This window comes from Scatophagus argus, chromosome 9, assembly GCF_020382885.2.
Source record: "Scatophagus argus isolate fScaArg1 chromosome 9, fScaArg1.pri, whole genome shotgun sequence".
Lineage (NCBI taxonomy): Eukaryota > Metazoa > Chordata > Actinopteri > Scatophagidae > Scatophagus > Scatophagus argus.
In genome coordinates, this window is record NC_058501.1 from 18,148,209 (window position 1) to 18,176,202 (window position 27,994).

Sequence of the window (27,994 nt, forward strand, 5' to 3'; positions counted from 1 at the left end):
AGCGACTTACAGAAGGAGTAATAACAAGTTTCAGTACAATAGAATTAGACTAAAGCAAGGGGGTGTTAGGAGAGAAGGTGCAGTTGGATGATACAGCATAATGACACAGCAACTGCAACGTTATCTGAGACCAGCAGGAACACAAGTTGGAATGGACTTTCTCGTGCAGGCAAAAACTAAACTATGTTAAGTTCGGGATCAAGTTCACTTGTTACTCGTGCTACAAATGAATCATGCATTGTTTCTTTGGGACCAGGGCATGCAAACACGTAGAACATTTTTGTTTTTAAAACTACACAACATAAAACATATAACTTTGATAAAAACATCTGAGGCTGTTCAAATACAGAGGACAGCACAAAAAAAGACATAACTTGTGGGGTGAATGTCAAGTAAAATGTCCAATAACTGATTAGTAAATGTGTTTGCCATGATGTGTTTGCGTCCCCTCAAGGCAAAATGGGAAATTAGACAATGCTGATGTGTAGAGTAAAGCTGTCTCGGTCACATAGCACAACACCTGCCTGGGTCTTTATGTCCGTTTATGCGTCATTACAGCGGCGTCCCTCTCACGGGCTGTGCGGACAGGACAGGGGCAGTCGTGGATCAGCGGTTAGGGTGTCGGACCCGTAACCGGTGGATCGCTGGCTCGATTCCCCGTCCTGGTGTCCATGGCTGAGGTACCCTTGAGCAATATATGTCACTTTAATCTTACAGACTAGACGTGCTCACCTCCACAGGAGACACTGATTGTAATAACGTCTGTCACAACCTCCAGATCCACCAGAGGGCAGTGTCGCACAAACACTGACCAGCTTTACTTCCTGTTAGTATTAATACGGAACAGACGTTTAAGGCACAACACAGTGAACTTGCTGTGACTGCAGGGTCCAGTTTGTTGGTTTTCGAGCCCGACACTGGGTTTTTTCCCGCTTTTGTACTCGTTATTAAACTGGTGAAGCTTTGACACATCGCACAGAGACAGGCAAGTGTGTATTTTCCCCGTGTATATCCGTCACTCTGGGGTTTGTTGATAACGAAAGTTGACTGAAGAAGGCCCGTGAAGCCTCAGTATGGATGAAGAAATGCCGGAGGAGCCTCTCCAGCAGGACCTGACCTGCTCCGTGTGTCAGGAGATCTACCGGGACCCCGTGCTGCTGCCGTGTACGCACAGCTTCTGTCGGGAATGTCTACAGAGAAGTTCACAGTTCAGCAAAAAGTGTCCCTTGTGCAGGAAGGAGTTTGAGGAAGGGCAGGACATCGCCAACCGAGCGCTCAGCAGCGCCTGTGAGACCTTCCTCAAACATGCAAACCCTTTGCCGCGCCAGAAACGTGCCAGCGAGGACACCTGTAACCTGCACCTGAAGCCGCTCGAGCTCTACTGCGAGAAGGACGAGGAGCCCGTGTGTGTGGACTGTGTCTCACTGCACAGCACACACAGGCTGTGGTCACTGAAGGATGGATTGTCATTTTGCAAGGTAAAGGACTGTCACCTTTCATTCAATATGAGAGAAAGAGAGAAGAAATGTTTGCCTTGATGACCTCAGTTTTGCACTATGAAGGAAAAGAACAACTTGGTTTGATAATCATTGTAACCAGTGAGGCTATAAATTACAATAGTCTCACACCGAAATGTTATGTAAGAGTGCTGTTTGTACTCTAGTGAGTCAGTACAGATACTGTACTACTGTATTGTAACTTATGTGACCTCTGTCTGAATCCTTTTACTACCAATTCTAATACTAAAATTAAGCATATTCTTATATTTCGCTTTTCCTCACCATTCATGATAACTTCTGTACATTTTAAGTTGTCTTATACTGTATATTGCTTGATTACAATAGCTATGGAATTACCACACAGGTGCTATAGGCTTATTACAGGATTGCTATAACTATATGTTAGGTCTTGGTAGTGACAAGCAAGCACCCACTGTGGACGCAAGTTTATGGAATACAAATCTTAGCACAACGAAAGTCATTACAACATCTTTTCATGACATGCTGTTTGCTTTTTCCACCCTTCAGAAGGAGCTCAGCTTCAAAGTTGGGATTTTTGAAAAGAAAGTGGAGTCATACAAGAAAACGACGCATAAACTCAGCAACGCAGTGGAATACATCAAGGTAACGTTACCTTCATGTCTCATGGTGTGCGGTGAGCAGCACCAGTCTTCCATACAGTGCAGAATAAAAGCACAAGACATAGAAAACACAATATTTTATTTTGTACACACAAGCCATATGTAAACCTTCTCTGCTTTCTTAATGTAGTATCAAGCTGGGCAGGCAGAGAAGCAGATCAAGCTGGAGTTTGAGAGGCTCCACAAGGTGCTTGTCACAGAAGAAGCTCTGCGTCTAAAAGCCTTGGCCACTGAGGAGGAGGAGAAGATTGCTGCCATACAGGAGCTGATGGATAACACAAACAAGGACATTATCACTCTGAAGGAGCTCATCGACTCCCTGAAGAAGGAGATGGGCAATGAGGATCTACCCCTCCTGCGGGTAAAAGGAGGCAGCTCATCCTCAAAGATGCTATTTTGTTGTGTGTCTCATGTTTAAGCAAAGCTGTAAAAACCTGCGTTAAACTAAACTCACTTACTGTCTTTTGTATTTTTAGAATTTCCAGAGTTTAAAAAGAAAGTAAGTAACTGCAAAACACACCGAGGGAATCAACATGTGTCTTGTGCTATGAATTCTCTAACTATAGAAGTGTTCAAATATTCCCTGTCGCACCCTTTGTCACACCATAGTCACACATTCTTCTGATGAAGATCTGCGTTTACTAATGTCTCCTGTTGACTTGCTAGAACCCAGTGGAGTCGTGAAGAACCTCGCCTCTCTGACGACTCTCTTTTGGATATGGGAAAGCATGTTGGTTCTTTGAGCTTCAAGATCTGGAAGAACATGCAGGCCCATGTCAAATATAGTGAGTAAATTAGTCTGTGGAAGTTCGGATTGGCCTCTGGTTTTAAGTACTGGTAGTCTTTACTGCAGTTGGACCAATCTGTGTTTATTTTTTCAGTAAAACATTGTTTGTGACTTGAAATTCTTTGCCAGCATATCAAATGTCAGTGATGCAACTTGTCTTTCCACTTGCCACTTGTCTCTTCCTGTATGCAGACCCTGTGGTGTTGAACCCGAACACAGCCTCTCCTTGGCTGTGCTTGAGTGCTGACCTGACCAGTGTCAAGGAAAGCTCAGAGCGAATGACCACACCTGATAACCCGGAACGCTTTGATCCCTGCGTCTTCGTCCTGGGTGCTGAAGGTTACTCCTCTGGGAAGCACAGATGGGACGTCATTGTTGGTGACAACCCCAAGTGGATTGTGGGAGTGTGCAAAGAGTCAGTGGTCCGTAAAAAGAAGTTCACAGTCTCTACGAACCGTGGCGTGTGGTGTATAGGGTTGAGCAAAGGGGTGTACACCGCTTTAACAGCACCTGAGCGTACAGAGCTGCAGGTGCAGCAGCGTCCTGAAAGGATCCGCATCAAGCTAAATATAGAAAAGGGAGAGGTGTCATTTTGGGATGGGGGAACAGCAAAGCACTTGGTCACTTTAACACACAAGTTTGATGAGAAGATATTTCCTATTTTTGGCCCTGGGCTCCACACTACGGAAGTGATTCTTGCTCCAGGAAAAATAGCTGTGCACACCTCCTGATGGGCCAGGAAAAAGTGCAGAGGGATGGTTGTTTATTGTAAATAAGCACTAAATTCTACACACTAGACCATTAAAACATGCAGGCAGTGAAGAATGGCTTTGATAGGTGTAACGCGGTCATGGAGGTAATCAAAAGCTTTGTTAAAAATACAAAAACCCAGAGGGGATTAGAAAAGTGTTTCAAATGGTCAAAGGATGAAAACTAACTTTTTTTTAAAAAATGTGCCTTAGGTAAAGGAAACTGGATCGACCAGTCTTCCGTGAGTCTACTGTGGACACACAGATAAGAATATAAAATAATACCAATATAACTGGCTGTATGGCCGATGCTGGTGGCTAGTATTGATAATGATAAAGAGGTGAATTAAATAGTCTGTCTTGATTTATTCTTCTTGAAAGAAGAAAAACGTCAAATGTCAAAAAACAAACAAAAAAAAATCTTGATTGTGAATGTGATTGATAATTAAATGTGCTGCTTCACTAGCTTTTGGGCTTCTTATGTTTGTAGGTAAATTTTATATTTGAGGTAATGTGCTTTAATTGTGTGTTTCTACTTTACATAATCTTAGTGTTTACTGTTGCCAGCATGTACTTTCAAGTAGGATGAACTGCTACTGCTTTGAATCTGTAATCATTTAAACGCATGCTCATTAAAATGCGTTAAAATAAAAAAATGTTTCGTTTCATTAATTAAAATCACATATAGCCATTGTTTGCTGCAAATTCTGCACTTGGGGCACATACTTGATTAAAAATCACCCGGGAATTAATTGTATTTACTATATATCCAGATGTTTAAACGATATGTCCCCACCTCCGTTAGATGGCAGCGGTGGGGCAGGCCACTCACGGCGCTCTCTTTTGTGTTGGTAACCACCGTTAACTGCTAGCCAGCCATAAACACCAAAACAACGGGCTTCTATCCCGAATATGCACCGCAAGAATTGGGTCGATACTGTTAAAAGGTTTCGTTGTTAGCCGGCCGCATTTTATATTAGTGTAATGGTCGTGTTTTATAAACACAATCCTGTAATTACATAACGATTAATCACTCCCAAGAATGACTTATCGAGGTAGATTTTGCAACCGCTGACGATTGCGCATCTGGATTCGGCTGAGTCGCTACCGCTAGCTAGCGAACAAGCTAGCACACCACTGTTTATTAGTCAGGGCTGTCCACTGGCTAATTTAGTTATCTGACCGCCTTGAGCAGTACTAACCATAAGTTAGCTCATGTGGTAGCTAGCGTTAACATTCCCACCGAAAATGTAAATTACCATGAGGGCAAAGAGACGGGAACTGGTGAGTACGAGTATACTGCAAACTATCCAGCTAACGGCCTCTGGCTGTTAACGGTATTCGGTTAGCTTGCTTCACGTTAGCTGTGTTGTTGTGTTGTGGTAGCCTGCGGAGAGCCCCTTGTTGTTGATACTGGTTGGCTTACCCTTTAGCTAGCGTCAGCTGGGTGTAGCAGACGCAATTAATAAAGGCTACGTTGGTATATATCATTGTCTATGTATGACGATATATGTGTTAAAACATTACCAGTACCTTGACTGTTATGTTGAGAATGATGCACCAGTGCTAACAGTTCATTAGCTCCATTAGAATCAGTGATTTGCATTGAGGTTGCCACTGAGTCTGGTAATGCGCATAGGCATTGTAATTTGGTCACCTTAAAATCTGTTTAATAATTGAGTAGTTTTAATTTCGCTGCACTGCTATCACTACATCCTTAACGTGGAATTTTGCAGTGAACCAAAGCAGCCAAGGATTGTATGTAAACTGACAGGGACCTGCAGTGACCACACGATATTGACTGACTGTTGGATTTCCAGTCCTCTATATCGTGCAGGTATAGTTCATTTATCTTATGTGAGAGATAAAGTGCTTTATCCAAGTGATGTTTAGGACCCACATCAAATGATTACCTTTCACCTTTTGCTTCCCGTCATCTAGGCAGTGCCAGTGATGGCCTCCCCCCTCCCTGTCTCCTTCATCCTGGTGGTTCTGCTGTTGGCTGGGTCGCCTGTGTGCCAGGCAGGGGACTGCAAGGGCCACAGGCAGGTGTTGAGGGGACAGCCAGGCTATGTCACAGATGGGCCAGGAAACTACTCTGTCAATGGAAACTGCGAGTGGCTTATCAAAGGTATGATTAGCTGAAATATAAGTCTTCTACACAGGAAATCACAGATGAAGCAAGTAAGTTGCTGTCAGTAGACTGTCAATTAAGTCACACTTTCTTTCTGTATTTTCCAGCTCCCAGCAACAGTCACCGCATTGTCTTGAATTTCACCTTTATGGACACAGAGTGTACCTATGATTACCTGTTTGTGTATGATGGAGACTCCTACCAGAGCCCTCTGCTAGCCAGCCTGAGTGGCCACACTCTGCCTCAGCCTATTGAAGCCAAATCTGGCAAGGTAACCAGTTAAGACATGATGAAAGAATTTGTGGAGCCTTTCAGTTATGGAAAATGCTAACTTTGTGTTGTATCATTTATTTCCCTTTTTTCCAGATGCTGCTTCATCTTTTCAGTGATGCTAATTACAATCTCCTGGGGTTCAATGCAACCTACACCTTCTCTTTGTGCCCTGGAGCCTGTGGTGGTCATGGTCGCTGTGATTCCTCTACGTTAAAGTGTCACTGCTATCAGGGATGGGGAGGAGCAGCTTGCACAACCCCTCTGTGCTCCCAGGCTTGTTCTGTGAATGGCCAGTGTGACAAGGTAAGTAGGAGGAGGCGGAGATTTAATAAACTCAAAAAGTAAACAATTTTCTGGAAAAGTGCCTCTTATCTGCCAATTGTACAGTAAACTTATTCCTCTGTGTTTTGTCTTAGAAAGGAGAGGGTTGTCTGTGTAACCCAGGCTTCATGGGTCACAGCTGCCAGCTTGGTTTGCATGATGACAGGGGGGCAGGGCAGTGGTGGCATGTGAATGAGGGAAACCCCTACACGCCTCCCAGGACGGGGTCTGCTGGCGTGTACTTGTCCTCCACTGGAGCCATGTACTTGTTTGGCGGTGAGAGCAACATATTCTTGATTTCCACTGATATTTTAGGAGTCATTACGCAAACTGTTGCCAGCGTGTACTTTCAAGTAGGATGGACTGCAGTATTTTGTGAACAAACCATCCTTCAGCCCACCTTTTGTTGTTTTTAATGGTGCTTCATTTGTAAGCAGATTTATTAAATTCTAACTTACAACACTGTTTAACACTTCAAGCAACTATTTCAAGGGTTAAATTTTAATCAACATCAATATTGAGGTTTTTTTTTTTAGCTGCAGCCTGTTAACAGGCTTGTAGGCATCTCCAGTATCTGATAGTGTTTGACTATTAATGACTAATGTATCTTTGTTTCTTCTTTTCCCCAGGGTTTGACCTGAATAGAGCTCTTGGTGACCTAATCAAATATAACTTCACATCCAACCAATGGGAAAGCAGGTCTTACGGTCACTCTCCTGTAAGTGGCTTGGCATACACAGTTAAACGCATGCACACACACTGATCTTGCATTTGATATACATTACTGTGCAAAAGTGCTAGGCAGTTGTGAAAAAAATGCTGTAAACCAAGAATACTTTCAATAATGGAAGTGTTAAGTTTATTTTCAGTTAACAAAATGCAGTGAATGAACAGAGGAGAAATCTAAAGTCAAATCAGATATTTGGTGTGACCACCCTTTGCCTTCTAAACAGCAACATTTCTTTTAGGTACACTTGCACAGTTTTTGAAGGAACTCGGCTGGTAGGTTGTTCCAAACACCTTGGAGAACTAACCACAGATCTCCTGTGGATGTAGGCTTCCTCAGATCCTTCTGTCTCTTCATGTAATCCCAGACAGACTTGATGTTGAAATCAGGGCTCTGTGGGGGCCACTTCCATTACTTCTTGTTCCTCCTCTTGTTCCAAACAGTAGTAACACCAAATATTGATTTGATTTAGATTTTTCTTTTGTTAACTAACTTTACATTTTGTAAATGGATAAAAACAAACAATTTTTATTTATATTTTTGACAGCTTTCTTAGTTTACAGCATTTTTTCACACCTGCCTAAAACTTTTGCACAGTACTGTATATTTTGTTTTTATAATCAGTATAAATATTCTATAAGCCAATTGCAAAACAGACAGCAGAAGACAACAAATAGAGAAAAGTGAGCATTGAAGTGAAGAGGTTCAAAAAGCAAGAACACAAACCCTGTCAACACAAGTAGAAAAAGAATCTTTGCTACAGAAACTGTGTAGCAAGTAAACTGCTCAAAGAATTGGTTTCCACAGCTGAACAGTAGATCATTTTTAAAATTCAGGAACAGATTCACATTGTGTTGCTTACAGAGCCTGTCTGCTCACAGTGTTGTCAGTCCACACACCATGGCAAAAAATCTCCCCAGGCCACAGCATCATATGACACTTAAAACTTTTATTTATTATTTAATTTTATTGAGATATGTTTATTGCAGTGCATGTAAATGTGTTATCCTATTACCTTTGTTATTCTAATTACTTAAACATTAAACACTGTCACCACGTTATTATTTTACATTTCCTTTTCATTCACTTCCCTCTGCACTGTTTGGCTCCCTTATGTTGTCAGGTGGCTCGTCATTCCCACACAGCAGTAGAGTGGTTGGGTAATATGGTTATCTTTGGAGGAGAGCTAGCCAACGGCTCCCTGGCCAGTGATGTCTGGATGTACCGCCCACTCCATGATGACTGGCAACAACTTGGCTTTTCAAATTCACACGGTGCTCCTAAACTGGCCAATCACGCTGCAGCTGTAGTGGACAGTTATCTTTATGTATTTGGAGGTTGGTATCATTTTATCATTTTTTTTAAATATATATTGTTACCTAACAGTCTGTGTGAATTGGCTTACGCTTATCTTTTAAAACTTACTTAAGCAGCATTTTTTTCCTTTTTTCTGTCATTGTTGCTCAGGTCGCACTGAGGAGGATATGTTTTCCTCTTCTCTGTATCGGTTCGGCCTGCATGGCTCTGGACGATGGGAGACTGTTCAGCCCACTGGTGGGAAGCCCCCAGCCACCGCTGGCCACTCAATGGTGTTCCACAGCCCATCTCGGACACTGCTGGTCTATGGAGGCCACAGGCCTACCACTGCCAGGTACATACCCCCTCGTGCACAAGCGGACTGGGTGCACTAATACACGTGCAGCTAGTATGAAGACTGTGAGAGAGCACGGACTGTGACATGTGTGTGTCAACACTCTGTATGCTCTTGTGGCTGTTAATTTGTTTAGGGACTGTAAATATAATATTTCTGTTTCACCCTTTACACATAGAGTGAATTGTAAACTATTTGTTTCATTACATTAGAATAAAATAATATACAACATCTTTTATGGATACTTAAAGTACACTTGCTGTTTATTTTTCTAAGGTTTAGCGTGAGGGTGAACAACACCGATGTATTTCACGTAGACAGGCGGTTTTGGACATCCTTCCGTTCCCGTTTCCCAGCGACAGGCCCCAGAGAGAGAGCTTTCCACTCAGCCACCGTCATTGGAAACTACATGGTGGTCTATGGTGAGCACTGAGAGAGTCGGCAGACATAAGACATAAAGTGCAGTCGTGTGTATATTTATCTATGTTCTTCCTGCATTACTCCTCCAGGAGGGAATGTACATATTCATTACCAAGAGGAGAAGTGCTACGACGAGGAGATCTTCTTTTACCATCTGGGCTGTCACCAGTGGGTGTCTGCTGGGGAGAGACGGTCACTCAGTGAGTTCCAGTGGACTGTGTCTTCTGTCGCAACCCTCACTGAGGTTTCTACATCTGTCTATCTCTGCGCCGACAGTTCTGATTGAATTTTGTTTTCTTTTGCTTCAAAGGTGGGAATGAAGTGAGGGGACGTTACTCTCATGTTGCTGCTGTAATGGAGGGACGAGTGCTGCTGGTTGCTGGGGGTTACAGTGGTGTTGCCCGCGGAGACCTGGTGGCTTACAAAGTCCCGCTGTTCGTCAGTAGCGATCAAGGTGACAGGGTAAGTGCAAGTGTCATAAAATAAAAAAAAGAAAGCAAAACATTGGGAAGCAAAATCCAGCTGTGTAAAGACTGATGGGAGAAAGTTGATCAACTACGGATAGCTACATTGTTGTAAAATGCCTGTGTGTGTGTGTGTGTGTGTTGCCTTACCAGGATGCTGTTTGTGCAGAGGCACTTGATGAAAGTATGTGCCTTAAGAACCCAGAGTGCAGCTGGTGTGAAGGCCGTTGTCGAGAGTACCAGCCCACTAATCCGGTAACACTTTGTTTAGTGTATTTCTACATATCTGTTAGATTTACCATTGCATATATATGCATGTAAATAAATGTATAACCCCTGTTTTCGGTCCACAGTGTGGCAGTACTGGTTGCTTGGGCCTGGCTCGCTTCCTGTCTGATTGCCAATCCTGTCTGGTGTTCAGTGGCACTCCAGCTTTTCTGGCCCGTGCCCCTGGGGAATTTGGCTGGTGTGTTCAGAATGAGTCCTGCCTACCAGTGTCAGGTGAGACCCAGGGAGGGAGGAAGGAGGGCAGAAGAGAAGGGCTAAGCCTCAGACTGAAAAACAGATGTTGGGAGTTGACATGGGAGGGACTAGACTTGTGTTGGGCGTGTTTCAGAGATTGAGCGCAGTGACTTGACTACACTCAGCTGAGACTGGACAGGCTACTCAGGCCAGGGTTTGACTTGCCTGCCCAATCACATACTTCCTTTGGTGCAGCAAGGTCATGTCGTTTTACTCTTTGAACACACGTCACACCAAAGTCACAGTTTTCAGTGCAGTAGTGCACTTTAGGAAACTGCTGTATTATGAGATTTTAAGAGGTCAGATGTGTTTTTTGTGTGCTGACCTCTCCCTCTCGGTCTCACAGAGCGAAGTGCGTGCCGTGTGGACCAGATCTCAGGGGCGTACGGCTGGTGGGGGGAGCGTACCCTTTTCCTAACCTCCCTCCACTCCTGTCGCACCGAGAACTATGTCCCGGGACTGCACCTGCTCACCTTCCAGCACCCCCGCAACGACTCCCAGCCTGACAAGGTACGGAGTCAAAATCTCAAGTGCTAACTGTACTGATTGTCGTTGTAACTACTTCCCTCTCTGCTTATACTTATCCCTCCTTCCTTCCTCCAACATTGGTGTGAAACTCTGACTCTGTGTCAGTCCTCCAACTTGAATAATATATCCTTTGTTGCTTATTCCTGCTTTGTGTTCTTGCTTTTTGAACCTCTTCACTTCAATGCTCACTTTTCTCTATTTGTTGTCTTCTGCTGTCTGTTTTGCAATTGGCTTATAGAGAAGATTGCTTTATCAAGTAGTCTGTCAAACTTGTGGAGCAGTTTGTAGAGAATAGTGCTTCTGTTGATGTGTTTCCACTCCCATCCATCCTCCACTATCCTCCATCCTCATCACCCCTTTGCCAGGTGTCCATCCTCCGCAGCACCACCATCATCCTTAGCCCCACTACAGAAATGGACGTAGCCCTACAGTTCCGGGGCTTCATCCACCCGCTCTGGGGGGCTCCTCCACCTGCATCTCCTCCCACTGAGACTGTCTCCATGTGGGCCCGCATCCAGAGGCTGCACTTTGAGGCTCGAATGGCAACAGGGCCCAACTCCAGCCAACTGGTGAGAGAAAGTGAATTTCCACATTGGACAGGATGAGAAGTGGGGTGTTCAGCTGCTTGTAATCTGCAGCCACTCAGCTGGATGCCACTAAGTCCTACAAACTGGGTCTTTAAAGCAAAATGCTCACCTATAATGGGAAAATATCATTAGGATTAGTTGTTCTAGATGAGATGTTGTAGTAGAATTTTCACTGGACATAATTTAGTGATTGTGTGGGAGGGAGGGAGACCCCGCAGGAGTAAGCTGCGCAGGATAGATAACTAACTCTGTATTACTGCTTAAGCCTAGATTTTAATCACTATCAACCTTAGTTGACAGCAGGACTGTGTATTTTGACAGTTTTGCAGTCTTGCTTCCTAAGTGCTTTGTTCTCAAGAAGTAAACATATACAGTAATGTAGTGGAATGTGGACCAATATTATGATAGATTGTTATTTTGTATGTTTTTGTATTTACATTCACAATTTTATAATTAAATATCATGTACATTTCTGGAATGCAACCCTTTATCTTAAATTAAATGACTTAGAAATGTATTAAATTATCAGAACTTAATTATTCCCATTTTTCTCATTCTTATCCACTTTTATTTTCTCTCTAATTGTCTATGCGTTCTTTCAACCATCGGAGCAGGAGGTGGTGGGCCGTTGGGCAGCCCAGCAGGAGAAGGAGTTGAAGCTGTTAGCTCGCACAGATGGGAGTAGACTGTTCACTAACCTGACCAGGGGCAACCATTACCTCGTCCAGGCTGAAGGCTACCTTAACAACTCGGGCTCAGGACAGACGAGTGAGATGGCTCTGATCTGGAACAGAACACTGCCCGGAGGGAGTGTGAGTGCTTGCACAGTTAACTTGTGTTTCTCCACAACAACAAAGAGATTTAGCCTGCATAAGCAATGAAAGTTAAACAATAACTTGGTGTTCCCTGCACACGTTCATTTCTGTCATTTTTCTGCGCAGTGAGTTTTGTTCAGTGGAAATAAGATATCTAATATCCTCTTTTCCCCATGATCGCCTTCTAGGAGATCTCCTTCCTGTTCTTGGAGCCTTACCGCTCAGGTTCCTGCTCGGGGTACATGTCCTGTCTGGCCTGTTTATCAGACCAGTCTTGTGGCTGGTGCCCATCTGTGTCTCGCTGCCTGCTGCGAGACAGCCTGGAGCCCTGCCCTGAGGGAGAAATGGGGGAAGGCAAGGGAGGAGGTCAGCGCCATCTGCTGCTGGCACCTCAACACTGCACCTTGTGTGAAGAGTACAGGGACTGCTCAGCTTGTACTCAGGTACGTCACAGAGAATTTAGCAGAGAGTGTAGCCATATTATTTAACTTAATTTAGAGCAGCTGTATTCCTGACTCATGCATCGCTAACTTTGGCGCACAGGACCCTTATTGCGAGTGGCAGATAAACTCCAGCAAGAAAGGCGACTATCAGTGCAGTAGACGGGGAAGACTAGATGGATCCATACGTGACCCAAAAGGATGTCCTAAAGTCTGCAACCAGTGAGTTGGAAAATTATAATTTTGTCAGTTTTTTTTTTTTTTCTAAAACCGTGTATGATATGGGATATTGATTTTGATATAGGAAAATTAGGTCTGATAGTGATAATGTGATTGCTTTTGACATATAGCCACTATTTAAGATGGTCTAGCATTAAAACATTGCAAATAAATGTTATTTTGCATGTTAGACAAAATATATGGGAGTTTGTTTGCAACTTTTGAGAACTATATGATTAACATAATTGATTTCAAATACATTTTTCAAATGCACGATTTCAACAAGAACTCACTTGTTTTATTGTCCTCCCTTCTCTGGTCATCTTTTTGTCTTAAAAAGGAGAAAGACGTGTGCCGAGTGTCTTTCTAACTCCAGCCAGTGTGCATGGTGTGAGTCAGCCCAGGCCTGCTTCTATTTTGCTGCATACCTCACAAAGTACCCCTATGGAGAGTGCAGGGACTGGTATGACAGGTAAAATGAGGACGCTGTTAAGACTTTCCCTGTTTTATTTTTAGTTGAGACTAGATGCAAGTAATAACTATTGGCAGATACACATACAGTTACCTGCTTTCAGCTTGAACTCATACTGTAGCACAGTCACATTACATGAACAAGCAGAAAGAAAACGATTGACTAAAAGTGTAAGTTTTGTGAGTGCAATCATGTGTGTTGTGTCAATCAAATTAACCTTAGATCAGTAATCTAATATTCTCATTCTCTTCACATTTTTGTCAGTGTTCATTCGGTTCCCCAGTGTAAGCAATGCTCAGCTTTGAACACGTGTACAGACTGCCTGCGGACGTTCCAGTGTGGCTGGTGTGGTGACTACAACAACCCCACAATTGGGAAGTAAGTATGGCAAGCTTGCAATACCATGACAAGTAAAGTGAAAGTGCCAGCTCACCTGCTGAGTGAATGACTGATAAATTCCTTTTGTGAGCAATAAATTGCTTATAAGTTAATACTGATGTTTGGGATTTTCATTTTTTTAATTTCATGTTTTCCACAAATCTTTTCAGATGTCTGAGGGGAGACTGGGCAGGAATGGACGACCCCTTGGTGTATAACTGCAGCGTGGCTGTGGCTGAAGCACGGGCTGCAAAGTAAGATATCTCTTACTGCATTTTGACTTCATGCACTAAGCTGTCTGTTAGCATAAGGCTTTTACTTGTAAGATGAGCTCTTGGCATATGGGCAATTTTATACTTTGAATATTGAGGGTGAACTTTTTATCACAGGTTGCGTATTTGTCTGTGGTGCTTCAGTCCTTGCAGAGGAGAAGGGGTCCTTAAGTACAGTTACTTACAAAAACTGTAATTAGCAAATATTATGTTCCCCACTTTCATTGTTCCTTTTAAAAGCCAATCTCACATTGTGTGTTCAAGAGTATTTTAATAAATATTTGCTAGACTCATCAATAAATAAAATCCTCTTGTCCCAGAATGGGTATTTAAAGAATTTTAAGATAAGATTTCAACGTTGTCAACTATAATCATTTGTAAAATGAATAATGAAAGAGTTTGATGGCTGGTGTTTCCTTGGTAAAACCTTCAGATAGCTCAGAATGCCCTCAGAATGATGCAAAGTAAGCAGAGCTTCTACATACAGCCATAATAAAATGGATGGATGGATAGATTGATTGATAAAGTATACCTGGTCAGCTCCACCTCGCCTTGTCTTGCTCTCTTCCAGTCCTGAACCTCAGACCTCAGCCCCGCCTCGACCTATGGAAATGGAGATGGAGTTGGAGGACTTTGGCGACGAAGAGCGAGATGCGATCTGGTCTTACCCCACCTGCCCTGATGTAGAGGAATGCAGGCTGGGTCTCCACAACTGTCACCCTTTTGCCACCTGCATCAACACTCCCACTTCCTACGAGTGCCACTGTGAGAGAGGATACACAGGAGATGGTACACTGCACTGCAACCAGACGTAAGAGTTTTAAATACTGCGTTCCTCTTGTTGATTCACCATTCATCTCTTTTAATGGTATAATATGCAGCCGTTTCCATCAGCCATGACCCTCCAGAAGTATGTGCCGCTGTCTGTAACTGTCCTCTGCCGCCCTTTCCTTATTTTCTTAGTACTTTGCTGTGTTAGGACATTTCTTGGCATCAGCTTTTGTGCAGTATGGTGCAAGGTGGTCACACTACTGTTAAGCTGCAGAGCAGGAACAGCAAACTTTGGATTGTGTGCTTACACATGGCAATTGAAATATTCTGCATTTTATGCCTTTTATCTATAACTACCATTCCCATTAGAATTACCTTTTTAAATCTGAAACAAATGACAATTTGAATTCTCCTCTCACAGGTGCTACAATGAGTGTCGTGAGGGCCAGTGTAGTGGCAGCCCACGGTTTGAGTGTGAATGTTCCCTTGGCTGGACATCTGACCCTGCCACTCTGGTTCTGAGTGGTGTTGAATGTGATGTGGACTGTGGCTGTAACTTCCACTCTACATGTATTACTGCACCAGGGATCTGTGATGAATGCCAGGGTGAGTCCTTGATACATGGCTTATCTCATAAGCTTGTTCTGTGCCCTCTTGTGTATTTAAGTCACACAGAACAAGGCCAGTTTATGAGTAATAAACTTTCTGAGATTTGAACTGCATTTGTTGAAATTTGCTCTGCTGACATTATTCCCCCGTCCTTCAGATTGGACTACAGGGCCCCACTGTGAGCACTGCCGTCCAGGGAGCTTTGGCTCAGCCCTGGCTGGTGGTGGTGGCTGTGTGCCTTGTGAGTGTAATGGCCATGGCGACCCACTGCGAGGATACTGTCACAACCAGACTGGCCAGTGCTACTGCACCCACAACACTCAGGGACCACACTGTGAGTCCTGCCTGCCTGGTTACTATGGAGACCCCAGGTAAGGAGCTCTTGAGTGTAATGCACACTTTTGTTTTCCTTTGTGTCTGACCTGATTATAAGCAAACGTAGAAGTATACATTATAGAAAAATACTGATAAGAAGAAAAAAAGTGTGAAAACATTGATAATACCTTTGGTTAATTCTTGTATTTCTGGATCGTTTCATCATGATTTGTCTATTCTGACCCTCTTTCTCTTTCTAATAGGAACAATGGCACATGCTACCGCCAGTGCCAGGGGCGTTCTGTGCTGCTCTCCTCCGCCTCCCCCTCTGCCATTCCTCTCTCTTCTTCTTTGGGATGGCGAAGCGGCACAGAGGGGAAAGGAGGACTATCTCATTGCCTGTGGGTCCTGTCAGTGACTGAAAACCTTGCACCCTGTTTGCCCAGACAGCTGTGTCCCCCTGTAGCCCTCACTCTACACCCAGACTCCCACACGCACTGCAAAGTGAGTATAAAACTTGACTTGATTAGACATGGATGACACACACAAAAGAACATGTTAGCTATGTTGCAGCATCAAAAATTGTCAGTATTTCTTTCTGTTTAACTGTTTTTTGTTTGTTTTTTTTACATTCCCTGTGTTTTCTTTCACAGAGCTCCTTTGTCTATGTGTTTGATGGCCTTCCTCGTTTTCTGGGCAATGGAGTTGTACATTCTGATCACAACCTGATTGGGGCATTTTGTGGCACCACAAGAACTCAGCCTATTACTGTGGAGGCCAACTCAGGTATCTGTCCATATGTTCATTCAGTAAAGTAAAGTGAGTGACATGGTGACTTTCAGTTGTGAGTCACTTACACTGTATTGTTCTTTCTCTTTGATCACCAGGTGTGATCTCTGTCTACTTTGAGGCAAATGTCTCCTCAAACAAACCTCAAGGCTTCAATGCGTCTTTCTGGGTGCGGCGGTGTCACCAGAGCACTGATGAGAGAGAAGAGGGCTCACCTGTGTGTCCAGGTGGAGCCCAGTGCCAAGGGGGGCTCTGTCGGTGCCCTCAGGGATATGGTGGTCCCCACTGCGACCGGCCAGTGTGCCCTCAGGATTGTGGAATAACAGAGGGAAGAGGGGCGTGTAATATAGTAAGAGTTGACTTTTGCTATTAAAAAGTTTGGCTTTGTTTTCTAAGTTGCCCTTTTGGAACAGCGATTATGTGTTTCTGGCAATGAATAAATAACGTCAAAATGTTTGATGTTTAGTATTAGAATACCTTAACACTTTTGTAAACTCTCTGCTATTTGGTTTGTTGTGGTGTGTTCATGATAATCATTAACATGACAGCAGTAAAATAATGTATTCTGTCTGTTTGACCAGTATTGCTAACCAACATATTGTGTTTGTCTCAGTCTCTGGGAGTGTGTGTGTGCTCAGACAGCTGGGCTGGCTCAGACTGTTCTGTTCCTCGTGATTCCAACAGCCTGGTTTGGGAAACACTGCTCGATACGCAACTTACAGTGGTAGGGGCAGAACATACAAAAAAAATACATCAGTATGCACACTTCATGAATTTCACACCACAGCTCTTGCAAATGTTAATATATGCACGTTAATGAGAGCTGTTACTCCACAGAATCAGGCCCACAGGTTCCTCCACAGGATGGGCCATTCTCTGGTGTCTGGACCTCAGGGAAACTTATGGATGTATGGAGGGCTCTCTCTGTCAGAGGGCATTCTGGGAAACGTCTACAGGTAGGTGCATTCATATTGAGAAAGTCATGATTAGTATTAATGGCATGAACTTTTTTTGGTGTTTTTGTATACATAGCATATGTTCTGTCTATTCACATGTGGTAATGCTTTGTGCCTGGTATATTTAGATATTCTGTGTCAGAGCACCGCTGGACTCAGATGTTGACCAGTTCTTTGGAAGAGGGCTCCACTCCTAGCCCTCGCTATCACCATGCTGCTTCACTGCTGACCACTCATGAGTCCGGGTCTGGAAGCCATGGAGCCAGTCACAACTTCATGTTGGTGGTGGGTGGTGTCACTCAGAATGGTGTGGCCATGGACACCTGGAGTCTCAATCTCAGCAGCCTAATCTGGAGAGAACACACGGTTAGGATTAGATTTAACATGGAAATATACAAAATATCGTAAGAATCTGACGTGTTTTTTTACCTCTAGCAAATTAAATGTTCCCTCCACCTTTGGCAGGGCTCAGTGCTGCCCCCAGTGGCGGGCCACACTTTAACTGTACGCCGAGACACCTCTGTGCTGCTGATCGGTGGTTACTCTCCAGAAAATGGCTTCAACCACCTCCTGCTTGAGTTCAGCCCTCTTTCTGGAAACTGGACCATTGCCCCCCACACTGGCACACCACCTACAGGTTTCTGAGTTTTTTCATGCTCAATAACTTATTTGCTTTTGCACTACTTATATAAATTTCAAGAATAGTGCATTTATTAGAGTACTGCACATTTTAGTATTGTATTTTGAAAATGAAATGCAACACATTTTTCTTTTGCATTTAAATATGCTTTTCCCAATGTATTTTTCAATCAGGTTTATATGGCCATTCAGCAGTCTACCATGAGCAGACTGATGCCATCTATGTCTTTGGAGGATACCGCTTTCACGTGGAGACTGTGGAGCCCTCTGGCGAGCTCTACAGTTTATACTACCCCAACCTCACCTGGTCTCTGCTGGTCCCTTCGCAGGGTAATAAGGTGAGAGGTAGTAAGACGTCTCTAGACATACCAAGCATTTATCCCTTATCGTTCCACTTCATAAAGATATCTTTTCTCGCTGTATCACCTCTTTGCTACGCAGCCCTTGTCCCGTTTCTTCCACGCTGCAGCCCTGATCAAAGACACCATGGTCATTGTTGGGGGGAGGACAGAAGCAGAGGACTACAGTAACTCAGTGTCTCTGTACCAGATCAACTGTAACACTTGGATACAACCAAGTAATGGCCTCAGTTTCTGCAAATTCAGTTATGCTCAGTACATAACATAACCATTACCTAACCATTTTTTCTTTCTTTTTTTTCTGTTTTTTTCCTCCAGTGTCAGCAATAGGAGATCCAGTAAATCGTTCAGTGTCTCTCGCCATGACGAGCTGGGGTGGACGGCTCTTTCTGACAGGAGGCTTCAATGGCGTCACACTGGGCAGACTTCTAACCTTGTCAATACCCTCTGATCCCTGTGCCCTGCTGCCCTCTCCAGAGGCCTGCAACAACACCACAGGCAGCTGCGTGTGGTGTAGGGGAACCTGTGCTTCTTCTGATAGTGCTGAGAGGTAACCCATTAGCTGAAATCATCTTTAATTAAATAGCATCATGTTCTATTGTACAGCTGCTAAATTTAAGGCATCCCTCCTTCTTCATCAGATTGGGCTGCTTCACTGGCCAGTTTTCCTGTTCCCCGACTCCTCGACAGCCGGACCAGTGTCGCAGACTGAAGACCTGCAGTGAATGCCTTGCCCGACACCCCAAAACATTCTCCAGTCCATCCCAGGTAACATACAAAACCCCTACTCTAACACAGTCACTACCTCAGAGAGAGGCAGCTATTGTCTGGCAACTAAAATGTCTCCTTAACTGAATTTTGCAGCCCTCTCTACAGTGTAAGTGGTGCACAAACTGTCCAGAGGGTGCCTGTATAAGCAGCTCTGTTAGCTGTACCTCCGAACATGACTGTCGGATCAACCAGAGGGAGATCTTCCTGTCCAGTAACTGCACTGAGACCAGCTGTGAGGCTTCTGACTGCCCCAAGTGCACAGCTTCTGGAAAATGCATGTGGACCCGCCAGTTCAAGCGCACAGGTACAGGAAGTAGTGTTGGAAGGCCTTGAGGAAATTGTGAATTTACCCTATTTTTTTCAGTTTTCAGTCCACTGAAGAAAAGCTAGCTGGTCCATGTCATGGAAATTGTGAGTCAGCATCATGAGCATTAGACCTAGTAGCATCTAGATGATTTATTGTTTAGGAGATAATTGTGCAGCTCAAATAAAAAAGCCCTTTAGATTTTACCTGAGTTTTGGTAACAGTTTTATTCTTATGAAGGATTCCACTAAAAAAGAAAAAAAACATTGACAGTGATATGATTCCTCCAGGTGAGACGAGGCGCATCCTGAGTGTGAACCCCACCTATGACTGGACATGTTTCAGCTACGCCCTACTCAATGTCTCACCCATGCAAGTGGAGTCTTCTCCTCCTATGCCGTGCCCTCCACCCTGCCACACTCTCTATAACTGCAGCCTCTGTCTGGGTTCCAGAGGATCTGATGGGGGTTGGCAGCACTGTGTGTGGAGCATGGCTCTGCAGCAGGTACGACTGCCCTGCTCAAGCTTTTCTGAGTGTTTTGTGTGAGTTATTTATTAAAAGCATGTTCACATGAAGCTAATCTCTCTCCACTTCCTCTAGTGCATGAGCCCGTCTTTCGTACCCTTGCGATGTGAGGCGGGTCAGTGTGGTCGCCTGCTCTCTGGGGGGGACTCTTGCTCTCCCCAGTGCTCCCAGCTGACCCAGTGCTCCCAGTGCATTGCCAGGCCTCAGTGCGGTTGGTGTGCTTCTCGAGGTGGCAATGGGGCTGGGCGCTGTTTGCAAGGAGGACTTGATGGTGAGAAATATCTTTAGTTGATGCATTCAAGAAGCTGAATATTGTAGAGCATAAGAAGTTCAGTGTCTTATTTTTCATTTCATTCTTGCTGCCCAGGTGTGAGTGAAGGCATTTGCCCCCTAAGAAACAGCAGCTGGTCATTCCTCCACTGCCCAGAGGAGGATGAATGTGCCAATGGCCATCACCACTGCAACAGCACCCAGGACTGCCATGACCTGCCTCAGGGATACCACTGCACCTGCAAACAGGGTTACATACTCAGCAGGTAAGCATGTATACCTCAGACACTGAACATGTGAGGATAGTTTATGAAATACTGAATCGTTTTTCTTAGTAACTACACAGCCTTACCCAAATCTCATCCCCTTGTGTTTCTCTGACACAGTGTTTCTGGTCAGTGTGAGCCAGTGTGTGCACAAGGCTGTGTGAACGGGACATGTGTGTCCCCAGGAGTGTGCCAGTGTCACTTTGGATTTGTGGGGGATAACTGTTCCTCTCAGTGCAGCTGCAACAAACACAGCAACTGTGCTGGAGTTAACAAACCAGACGTTTGCCTTGAGTGCCACAATAACACTATAGTAAGTCCTTACAGTAAAATACATGCAAATACTCCGACCACAGTTTTTTCCCCATGTCCACGATTGACGATTTCTCTTTCTTACCAGGGTAAGCACTGTGAGAAGTGTAAGCCTCTGTTTGTGGGCTCTGCAAAGGGGGGCGGCACTTGTCGTCCATGTCGGGACTTTTGCAGGGGAAACAGCGATGTGTGTTTATCCCGAGATGAACATAGGAAGGCCCTTGAGAACCCACGGCTCTTCCCTCTGGACCCTAACAGCGTAAGTGTCTGCCAGTCATGTGGTATTCTCCTAATACATGTAAAAATGAATTATCAAAGTGTGCGTTTACTTGTCTTTGTTGTAACTCTGTAGTAAGTCTCAGGGGCCTGTCTCTCTTTGTCCATCTTAACAGATCCAGAACTGGGTGTCTGAAGGTCCAACCGAAGAGAATGCTGTGTGTGTAAACTGCCAGAACAACAGCGTGGGGGACAAGTGTGAGAGCTGTCTCAGTGGCTACTTCCTGCTGCAGGGAAAGTGTGAGAAGTAAGTAATGTGTGTGCATCTTATATACAATGACTTGATGCTTTGAATTCTGTTGAAAGGGACTTTACACTGAATGTTTGACAGTGTCCAAAATCAGTAATTTTTCAGCACACACAATATTGACCCTTATAGATACTATCTGCATAAACTACTAATGTTGTACTTAAATATGATGATTCTTTTTTTAACTCACTATGTCATCAGAGGCAATTTTTGGTCTTACAAGACTAAGAGTCACCGCCTTGCGGTTGCATGCATCCGTGCACCAGTCAAGTTGTGGTTTCGATCAGTCATATCAGAAAAGCTCTCAATCAGTCACAGAGAGCTTTGACGTGGTGCAACAACAATCACATGAAGCTTTATATCATCAAAACCAATGAGTTTGTGATGGACTACAGTGTTTCTACTGTGGATATTGCTGCAAAGAAGCTACAGATTCTGAAAAAATGTTTCCTTCACACACATCGGCAGCACAAAAGATGTATACAATCAGCAACAACATTAGTGTCACTGTTACATGCAGGCAGGTTTGTGTGTGTCTCTTGTTCCCTGTTGTGTTCCACAGGAGTCAGCTGTGAGTGGATCCACCTGTGCTGTCAGGCTGCCCTGCTGATTGGTTCATTGAAACTTACATCTAGCCAATCATCATTCAGGGACATGGTCATATATAGGCCAGCACACCTGTCTGTGCTCTCTCTCTCGCTGGACATTGGTCTGTGTTTGTCAAGCAGAAAAACATAAAGGTAAAAGTATGTGGTGGGAGATTTTGGCAAAGTAGGTGAGTTTGGGGTACCCTATACATTTGTGCAGCACATAGTGGTTTTTTGTTAATGCACACTAGGGTTATTGGTTGGTGCCACCTGCTGTGTTTGATTCATTTAAGTCTTTTTTTTAGATCACAGACAGGTAGGCCTTTTGTTTGTTCTTTTGTTCTTAGCAGTTGAGTGTAGTTAGGCCTAGTTTTTTTATACTGTTTTTCGATTGTTTTGGCACAACCACTTATTCCCAATTCTCCCCCACATTTGTTTAGGTTAATTTCTGTTGTTCCCGTTGTATTTGGTTTCTGATGAAAATAAAAACATTTTTACTTTTCTCCACCACATGGACTCCTTCAAATTGTTTGGTCGAGGTGTTACAGCTTCCAGCATTCCCCTAGCTTCCACCTCAATGGGGCTGTAACACAATTGGGGGCTCATCCGGGGTCTGAATATTCCTTTTTTTTCAACCGTTAGTTTAAGGAGTCCCTGTAAATTTGTTAAAAGACCATGACTTTTGACCTGCAGGACTTCATTGATAGTCCAAGCTTGGAAAAAGTTCATTTATGCCGTAAGGATGACTTGCTCTGTATTGCAGCACATTATAATATAGCCGTACAGAAGCACAGCCTTAAGAGGGAAATTAAAAGCAAGGTGCTGGAAAAATTAGTTGAGTTAAAGGTCCTTATAGTTCCTTTTGACCATGTCCAGGCTGAAGCAGGGGAAGATGTTGCTTTAGCTGTATTGGGTGCTTCTGATAGTAAAAGAGAAGGGATGACTCAGGCTACTCCCCTGGGTGGTAGAGTTGAAAGTGAAGGTCCACCTCCTACTCTGCCTCGTTTTGATCCCTTTTCTCCTGGTTCATCCCGATCGAGTTCAGAAGCTTGGCTGAAGGTTCGTCTAGCTCGCCTGCAGCTTGAGTCACAGGAAAAGGAGAGAGCATATAAAGCGGATTATGATCTCAAGCTACAGGTTCGCAAGCTTGAGATAGAGGCTGAGAAGGAAATTAAGCTACGACAGCTTGATTTGGAGGCCCTGTGCAGTTCCAAACATGTTTGGACTTATATGGGAGGGGGTGTTACATGCAGGCAGGTTTGTGTGTGTCTCTTGTTCCCTGTTGTGTTCCACAGGAGTCAGCTGTGAGTGGATCCGCCTGTGCTGCCGGGCTGCCCTGCTGATTGGTTCATTGGAACTTACATCTAGCCAATTATCATTCAGGGACATGGTCATATATAGGCCAGCACACCTGTCTGCACTCTCTCTCTCTCTCTCTCTCTCTCGTTGGACATTGGTCTGTGTTTGTCAAGCAGAAAAACATAAAGGTAAAAGTATGTGGTGGGAGATTTTGGCAAAGTAGGTGAGTTTGGGGTACCCTATACATTTGTGCAGCACATAGTGGTTTTTTGTTAATGCACACTAGGGTTATTGGTTGGTGCCACCTGCTGTATTTGATTCATTTAAGTCTTTTTTTTTTTAGATCAGAGACAGGTAGGCCTTTTGTTTGTTCTTTTGTTCTTAGCAGTTGAGTGTAGTTAGGCCTAGTTTTTTGTACTGTTTTTCGATTGTTTTGGCACAACCACTTATTCCCAATTCTCCCCCACATTTGTTTAGGTTAATTTCTGTTGTTCCCGTTGTATTTGGTTTCCGATGAAAATAAAAACATTTTTACTTTTCTCCACCACGTGGACTCCTTCAAATTGTTTGGTCGAGGTGTTACAGCTTCCAGCATTCCCCTAGCTTCCACCTCAATGGGGCTGTAACAGTCACCAATTAAGTATCTGAGCAAATGTGAATTATGGTCACAATCTCCCCTTCTTGTTCCTGAGTTATGGACAGAAAACATTTTGATGTCGCAGTGAAGTGACCATTTTGATATAAAATTTCATTTTATGCTATTAAATGTTTTTGTGAAATTTGTCATAGTCAGTGCATGAATTCTTGAGTTATGACTGAAAATGTGTTTTGTGAGTTCACAGTAACCTTTGACCACCAAACTCTAATCGGTTCATCTGAGGGCCCAAGTGGATATTTGTACTAAATTTGAAGAAATTCCCTCAAGACATTACTGAGATACTGCATTCAGTTATGAACACATAGACAGACAACCTGAAAACATAATGACTATGCCAGCTCGCAGACATAATAATGGCGGATGGAAAGCTGCCCCTGCCCACAGATAAATTGGACTGGCACCTGTCGCAAAGAAAACAACTAATATAAATGTTTATAGAAGCAACAGTCTTATTCTCTCCCCTGTCAGTGTTTGGATTTTCTCCTTTTTAGCTTTGCATTTCTTCTCTTCAGTGTTTGGATATTCTCCTCTTTAGTGTATGAATTTTCCCTTCTTCATTGCAGGTGTCAGTGTAATGGCCATGCAGACACATGTAATGAACATGATGGTACAGGATGCCCCTGTCAAAACAACACCGAGACCTCCTCCTGTCTCAGCAGCCCTCAGAGTGACAGAAAAGACTGCTACAGGCAACAGGTACGTACATGCTCGAGATAACTTCAGATATGGAAAAAGGGTTTCAATTTGCAAAATGTTGATCACATATCTTTCCACGCGCAGAAGGTGGCTTTTGTCACAACACAGGCCAGTCCTTAGAATTCCTTTCTCTGTGTGGATACAAATGTTTAGAAATGAGCTTTTGACCTTGTTCTATTTATTAATGGGTTTTTCCTCAAATTGTATTTGTTGTGCTCTTTTATTTAGTGTGCCAAGTGCAAAGACTCCTTCAATGGCACACCTGTGAATGGGCGTCAGTGCTACCGTCAGTTCAATGTGGACACCGAATGCTGCTTTGACCCCACATCTCAGACCAACTGCTTCCATGATCCTACCATTCGCAACCTGCCCAAGGGGCGCACTGTGTTTTTCGCTGCGCAGCCTAAGTTCACCAACGTGGACATTCGGGTCACAATTGATGTTACCTTTGGTGAGGTGGAAGTGTATGTGTCCAACTCTCATGACACCTTCATCGTGGATGTGGACCGGTTCACAGGGATTCACACCATCAAAATTGAGGAGGAATCTGTGACACGGGGGACAACGACTGGTGCAGATAAGGACTCACCTCCGTCCCCTATAAAGGTGTTTGCCAACACTTCATCCAGTCTTGGAGGTCCTGTGCTCTCTCACAACCCACAGCAGCTGCAAGCAAAACCTTCAGGGGCAGAGAGAGAAATAAGAGAGGAGCGGGCTGAGGGACTTATCTCCTACATCACGGTGTGGAAACCACAGACAGTGCTGATTGTCCGTGGCGTTCGAGATCGTGTGGTCATTACTTTTCCGCATGAGGTTCACTCTCTGAAATCCAGTCGCTTCTACATCGCTCTGAGAGGTGTGGGAACTGATGAGAGACAGGGAGAGTCCCAGGGCCTGCTGTTTCTGCGACAAGACCAAGCCCACATCGACCTTTTTGTCTTCTTCTCTGTTTTCTTCTCCTGCTTCTTCCTCTTCCTGTCTGTCTGCGTCCTCCTCTGGAAGGTCAAGCAGTTCCTGGACTTCCGTCGGGAGCAGCGTCGCCACATCCAGGAGATGACCAAGATGGCGTCGAGGCCCTTTGCTAAACTCACCATATACCTTGAGCCTGAGGAGCCTCAGCTCATCTACCTCCCTTCAGCTGGTGGAGGGGTCGGGGGCAGCACTGTTTCGCTTGCTCATGCTCGCACAAGCAAGTTAGGTGGAGTGGTGGTGGGCCAGAGGGGCAGGGCAGGAGCTGTCTCCTACAAACACGACCCAGGTTCTGGACCCACATCCCACCACCACCACCACCTCACCCTGGGTGGTGGAGGAAACGGTGGCCAGCACCTGCCGCTGCACTACTTGAATACCCACCACTATGCCAGCACCACGGCTGGCACCCCTGCTTCACACCATCACCACCCATCCACATACAGCGGCTACCAGCACTTTTGCCGCTCCGACCCCTTCCTCTCTCAGCTCATGGGCTTTTCCTATTCAACCTTTAAGGTCGGGCCCATCACCCTAGAGCCCACAGATGACGGCATGGCTGGGGTGGCCACTGTCCTCTTCCAGCTACCAGGGGGTGTCTTGGCTCCGAATCGTGCCTGTCTGGGCTCTGCACTGGTTACTTTGCGTCAGAACCTGCAAGAATACTGTGGCCATGGCAACGGAGGGGGGCACCCAGGGGCAGGAGCAGGGCGCAAGGGGCTGCTAGGGCACCAGCACCTGACCACTATGGCTATGTAGGGAAGCAAAGATATAAATTAAATGGGACACGGCTAGAAGAGGTGGGATAAATCTGTAAAGTGTTTGATATATAATAAATTAATTTTTTGAAAGAAACGGCCACAAGGCTGAGTCCAAAAGAAAGAGCTATGACCGAGTCCGTAAACATGAGCATTTTCAGCAGAGTTGTACATACACTGTATAGTGGATTATTAAGTGTCTTTTGTTGTATTATGTAATGCTATACTGTATTTCAGTGCTTCACATGACCAAGCCAGCTGTCTCTAGAATGCACTACAACTGCTAAACGTATCAACCAAACAACGTTGCATCCTATCTGTGATCACTTAAAGAGGTATGAGCACGCTCGACAAGTCAGTCTCATACAAAGACTGAACCTGGACTGTAGATAAAATCTCCTCATTCTCCAACAGAGGTGTCGGTGTGCTCTCTTTGGAACCAACATGTGCTTTATACCCCCCCCAAAAAAAGTGACAATCAAAATTGCCATTGAGAACAAAAAGACTTAAATTCGTTCTGCATAATGTGCAAAATTTTGATTGTCAGCTCTGCGCAGGAAAAAGTTAAAGTTGCTTGTGAGATGGTTTTTATATCATAGTCAATATGAGTGATTTATATTTATAACTCAGTATATGGCAGGCTTCTGAGCTACATATTTATGTTAAACAGACTCCTGGGTGTGTTTTTGCATATTTATTCATCTGCTCCATTACGTTGTTCTGTTTTTCTGCTCATCTGCCTTCACGTCTTGCCTTGTCTGTGAGTCAGCCGGCTTACACTTAATACTTGTGTAAAAGGACATGTGTGGTGCAGCTCCTGGAGAACACAACAATGACAAATGTTACATTTTATGTTATGTATTGTTTTTGTAAAAAAAAAAAAAAAAAAAAAAAAAAAAAACAATATGAAGGATTATGTTTTCAATATTGGTCTTCAGTTCCTGACACTATGATAATGTAAAACAGAGCAGAACTCGTCCATAAAAATGAAGAAATTATGTGTCTTTTTAAAACATTTAATTACATTTTTTTTTTTTACATGAAATGTATTTTGTCGTTTTGGCTAGTTATGCTGGACTTGACCTGAACTCGCCAGCTTAGATGATTGTATTAGCCAATCATAGCTATAATTTGATTAAAAAAGATTGGATGTGGGGAAAAAAATACAGTATACAGTAAAAATACAGTATGAAATTACAATGATAATGGAAAGAGTTGCATTTGGAAGTTCTCCTGGTGAGAGAATTACTGAATTATTTGTGAATTAATTGTTCACTGGTTGGTGTTGACGTTAGTCATATTTTTGTTTTCCTTTTTGCACTGCATGGGGCCAATGAGCCCCATTATTGTTGTGAAACACTAAGAGTGGATGCCGTCCTGCCTCAGATGGCCCTCGGCGTCATGGATGAACCCAGAATGGTGCTACTGGCTTCTTATCAAATGAACAAAATCCTGAACGGTTTTGTCATGAACTGAATACTCACAGCATAGTTAAGCAAACTAAAGCGAAAATACGGTCACTATTTATGACAGCCCTCCGCAACTAAGCATTAATACTGTCTTTTTGTCCTGTATCTTTGTGTATGTTTTTTTTTATATTATTTTTGTACATTTTTTTTTCTTGCTTTCAAAGAAGGGAACAGTGTTGAACAGAAGATTGCGTCAAGTTTCTCTGTCCTAAGTCAGCTGAAATAAAATCTGTGGAACATGATTGT

The 27,994-nt window shown here is 44.0% G+C and overlaps 2 protein-coding genes across 5 annotated transcripts; both read left to right on the forward strand.

Moving 5' to 3' along the window:
• Nucleotides 1-687: 687 nt before the first annotated feature.
• Nucleotides 688-4,332, forward strand: trim35-28 (tripartite motif containing 35-28). The gene is made up of 6 exons (XM_046400942.1): nt 688-1,478; nt 2,028-2,123; nt 2,271-2,501; nt 2,617-2,639; nt 2,807-2,925; nt 3,120-4,332. Exons 1-6 carry the CDS (start codon nt 1,074-1,076, stop codon nt 3,656-3,658), a joined length of 1,413 nt encoding a protein of 470 aa, XP_046256898.1. The 5' UTR covers nt 688-1,073; the 3' UTR covers nt 3,659-4,332.
• A 130-nt stretch (nt 4,333-4,462) lies between these two features.
• On the forward strand, nt 4,463-27,990 carry megf8 (multiple EGF-like-domains 8). Of its 4 annotated transcripts, none has more exons than XM_046400938.1 (45): nt 4,463-4,960; nt 5,413-5,513; nt 5,618-5,807; nt 5,918-6,081; nt 6,177-6,386; nt 6,500-6,680; nt 7,034-7,122; nt 8,255-8,468; nt 8,599-8,782; nt 9,059-9,204; nt 9,292-9,402; nt 9,513-9,664; nt 9,820-9,921; nt 10,020-10,167; nt 10,535-10,698; nt 11,082-11,285; nt 11,918-12,115; nt 12,307-12,561; nt 12,662-12,780; nt 13,118-13,249; nt 13,514-13,627; nt 13,798-13,881; nt 14,471-14,710; nt 15,092-15,276; nt 15,437-15,650; nt 15,858-16,098; nt 16,248-16,380; nt 16,482-16,732; nt 16,997-17,107; nt 17,221-17,339; nt 17,468-17,705; nt 17,805-17,976; nt 18,153-18,316; nt 18,420-18,555; nt 18,656-18,887; nt 18,979-19,105; nt 19,202-19,412; nt 19,703-19,917; nt 20,014-20,209; nt 20,306-20,474; nt 20,595-20,787; nt 20,875-21,045; nt 21,179-21,309; nt 24,420-24,552; nt 24,781-27,990. In XM_046400938.1, the coding sequence occupies exons 3-45, from the start codon at nt 5,630-5,632 to the stop codon at nt 26,278-26,280; spliced, it is 8,631 nt and encodes a 2,876-aa protein (XP_046256894.1). In that variant the 5' UTR covers nt 4,463-4,960; nt 5,413-5,513; nt 5,618-5,629; the 3' UTR covers nt 26,281-27,990. The 4 variants fall into 4 exon arrangements, 3 of the variants coding, with proteins under 3 accessions (XP_046256894.1, XP_046256895.1, XP_046256893.1); XM_046400939.1 differs by having other exon boundaries at nt 4,463-4,623; XM_046400937.1 differs by lacking the exon at nt 5,413-5,513.
• The last annotated feature ends 4 nt before the right edge of the window (nt 27,991-27,994 follow it).

What these genes read in the sequence shown, in the direction of transcription:
- megf8 (XM_046400937.1), top strand. Translation starts at nt 4,937, where the DNA reads ATGAGGGCAAAGAGACGGGAACTG. An exon ending in AACAACCCCACAATTGGGAA is followed by an intron (nt 13,628 to 13,797) that starts GTAAGTATGGCA and finishes AAATCTTTTCAG; the next exon opens with ATGTCTGAGGGGAGACTGGG. An exon ending in GCTGAAGCACGGGCTGCAAA is followed by an intron (nt 13,882 to 14,470) that starts GTAAGATATCTC and finishes GCTCTCTTCCAG; the next exon opens with TCCTGAACCTCAGACCTCAG.
- trim35-28 (XM_046400942.1), top strand. Translation starts at nt 1,074, where the DNA reads ATGGATGAAGAAATGCCGGAGGAGCCTCTCCAGCAGGACCTGACCTGC. An exon ending in AGGATCTACCCCTCCTGCGG is followed by an intron (nt 2,502 to 2,616) that starts GTAAAAGGAGGC and finishes TTGTATTTTTAG; the next exon opens with AATTTCCAGAGTTTAAAAAG. An exon ending in GCAGGCCCATGTCAAATATA is followed by an intron (nt 2,926 to 3,119) that starts GTGAGTAAATTA and finishes TCCTGTATGCAG; the next exon opens with ACCCTGTGGTGTTGAACCCG.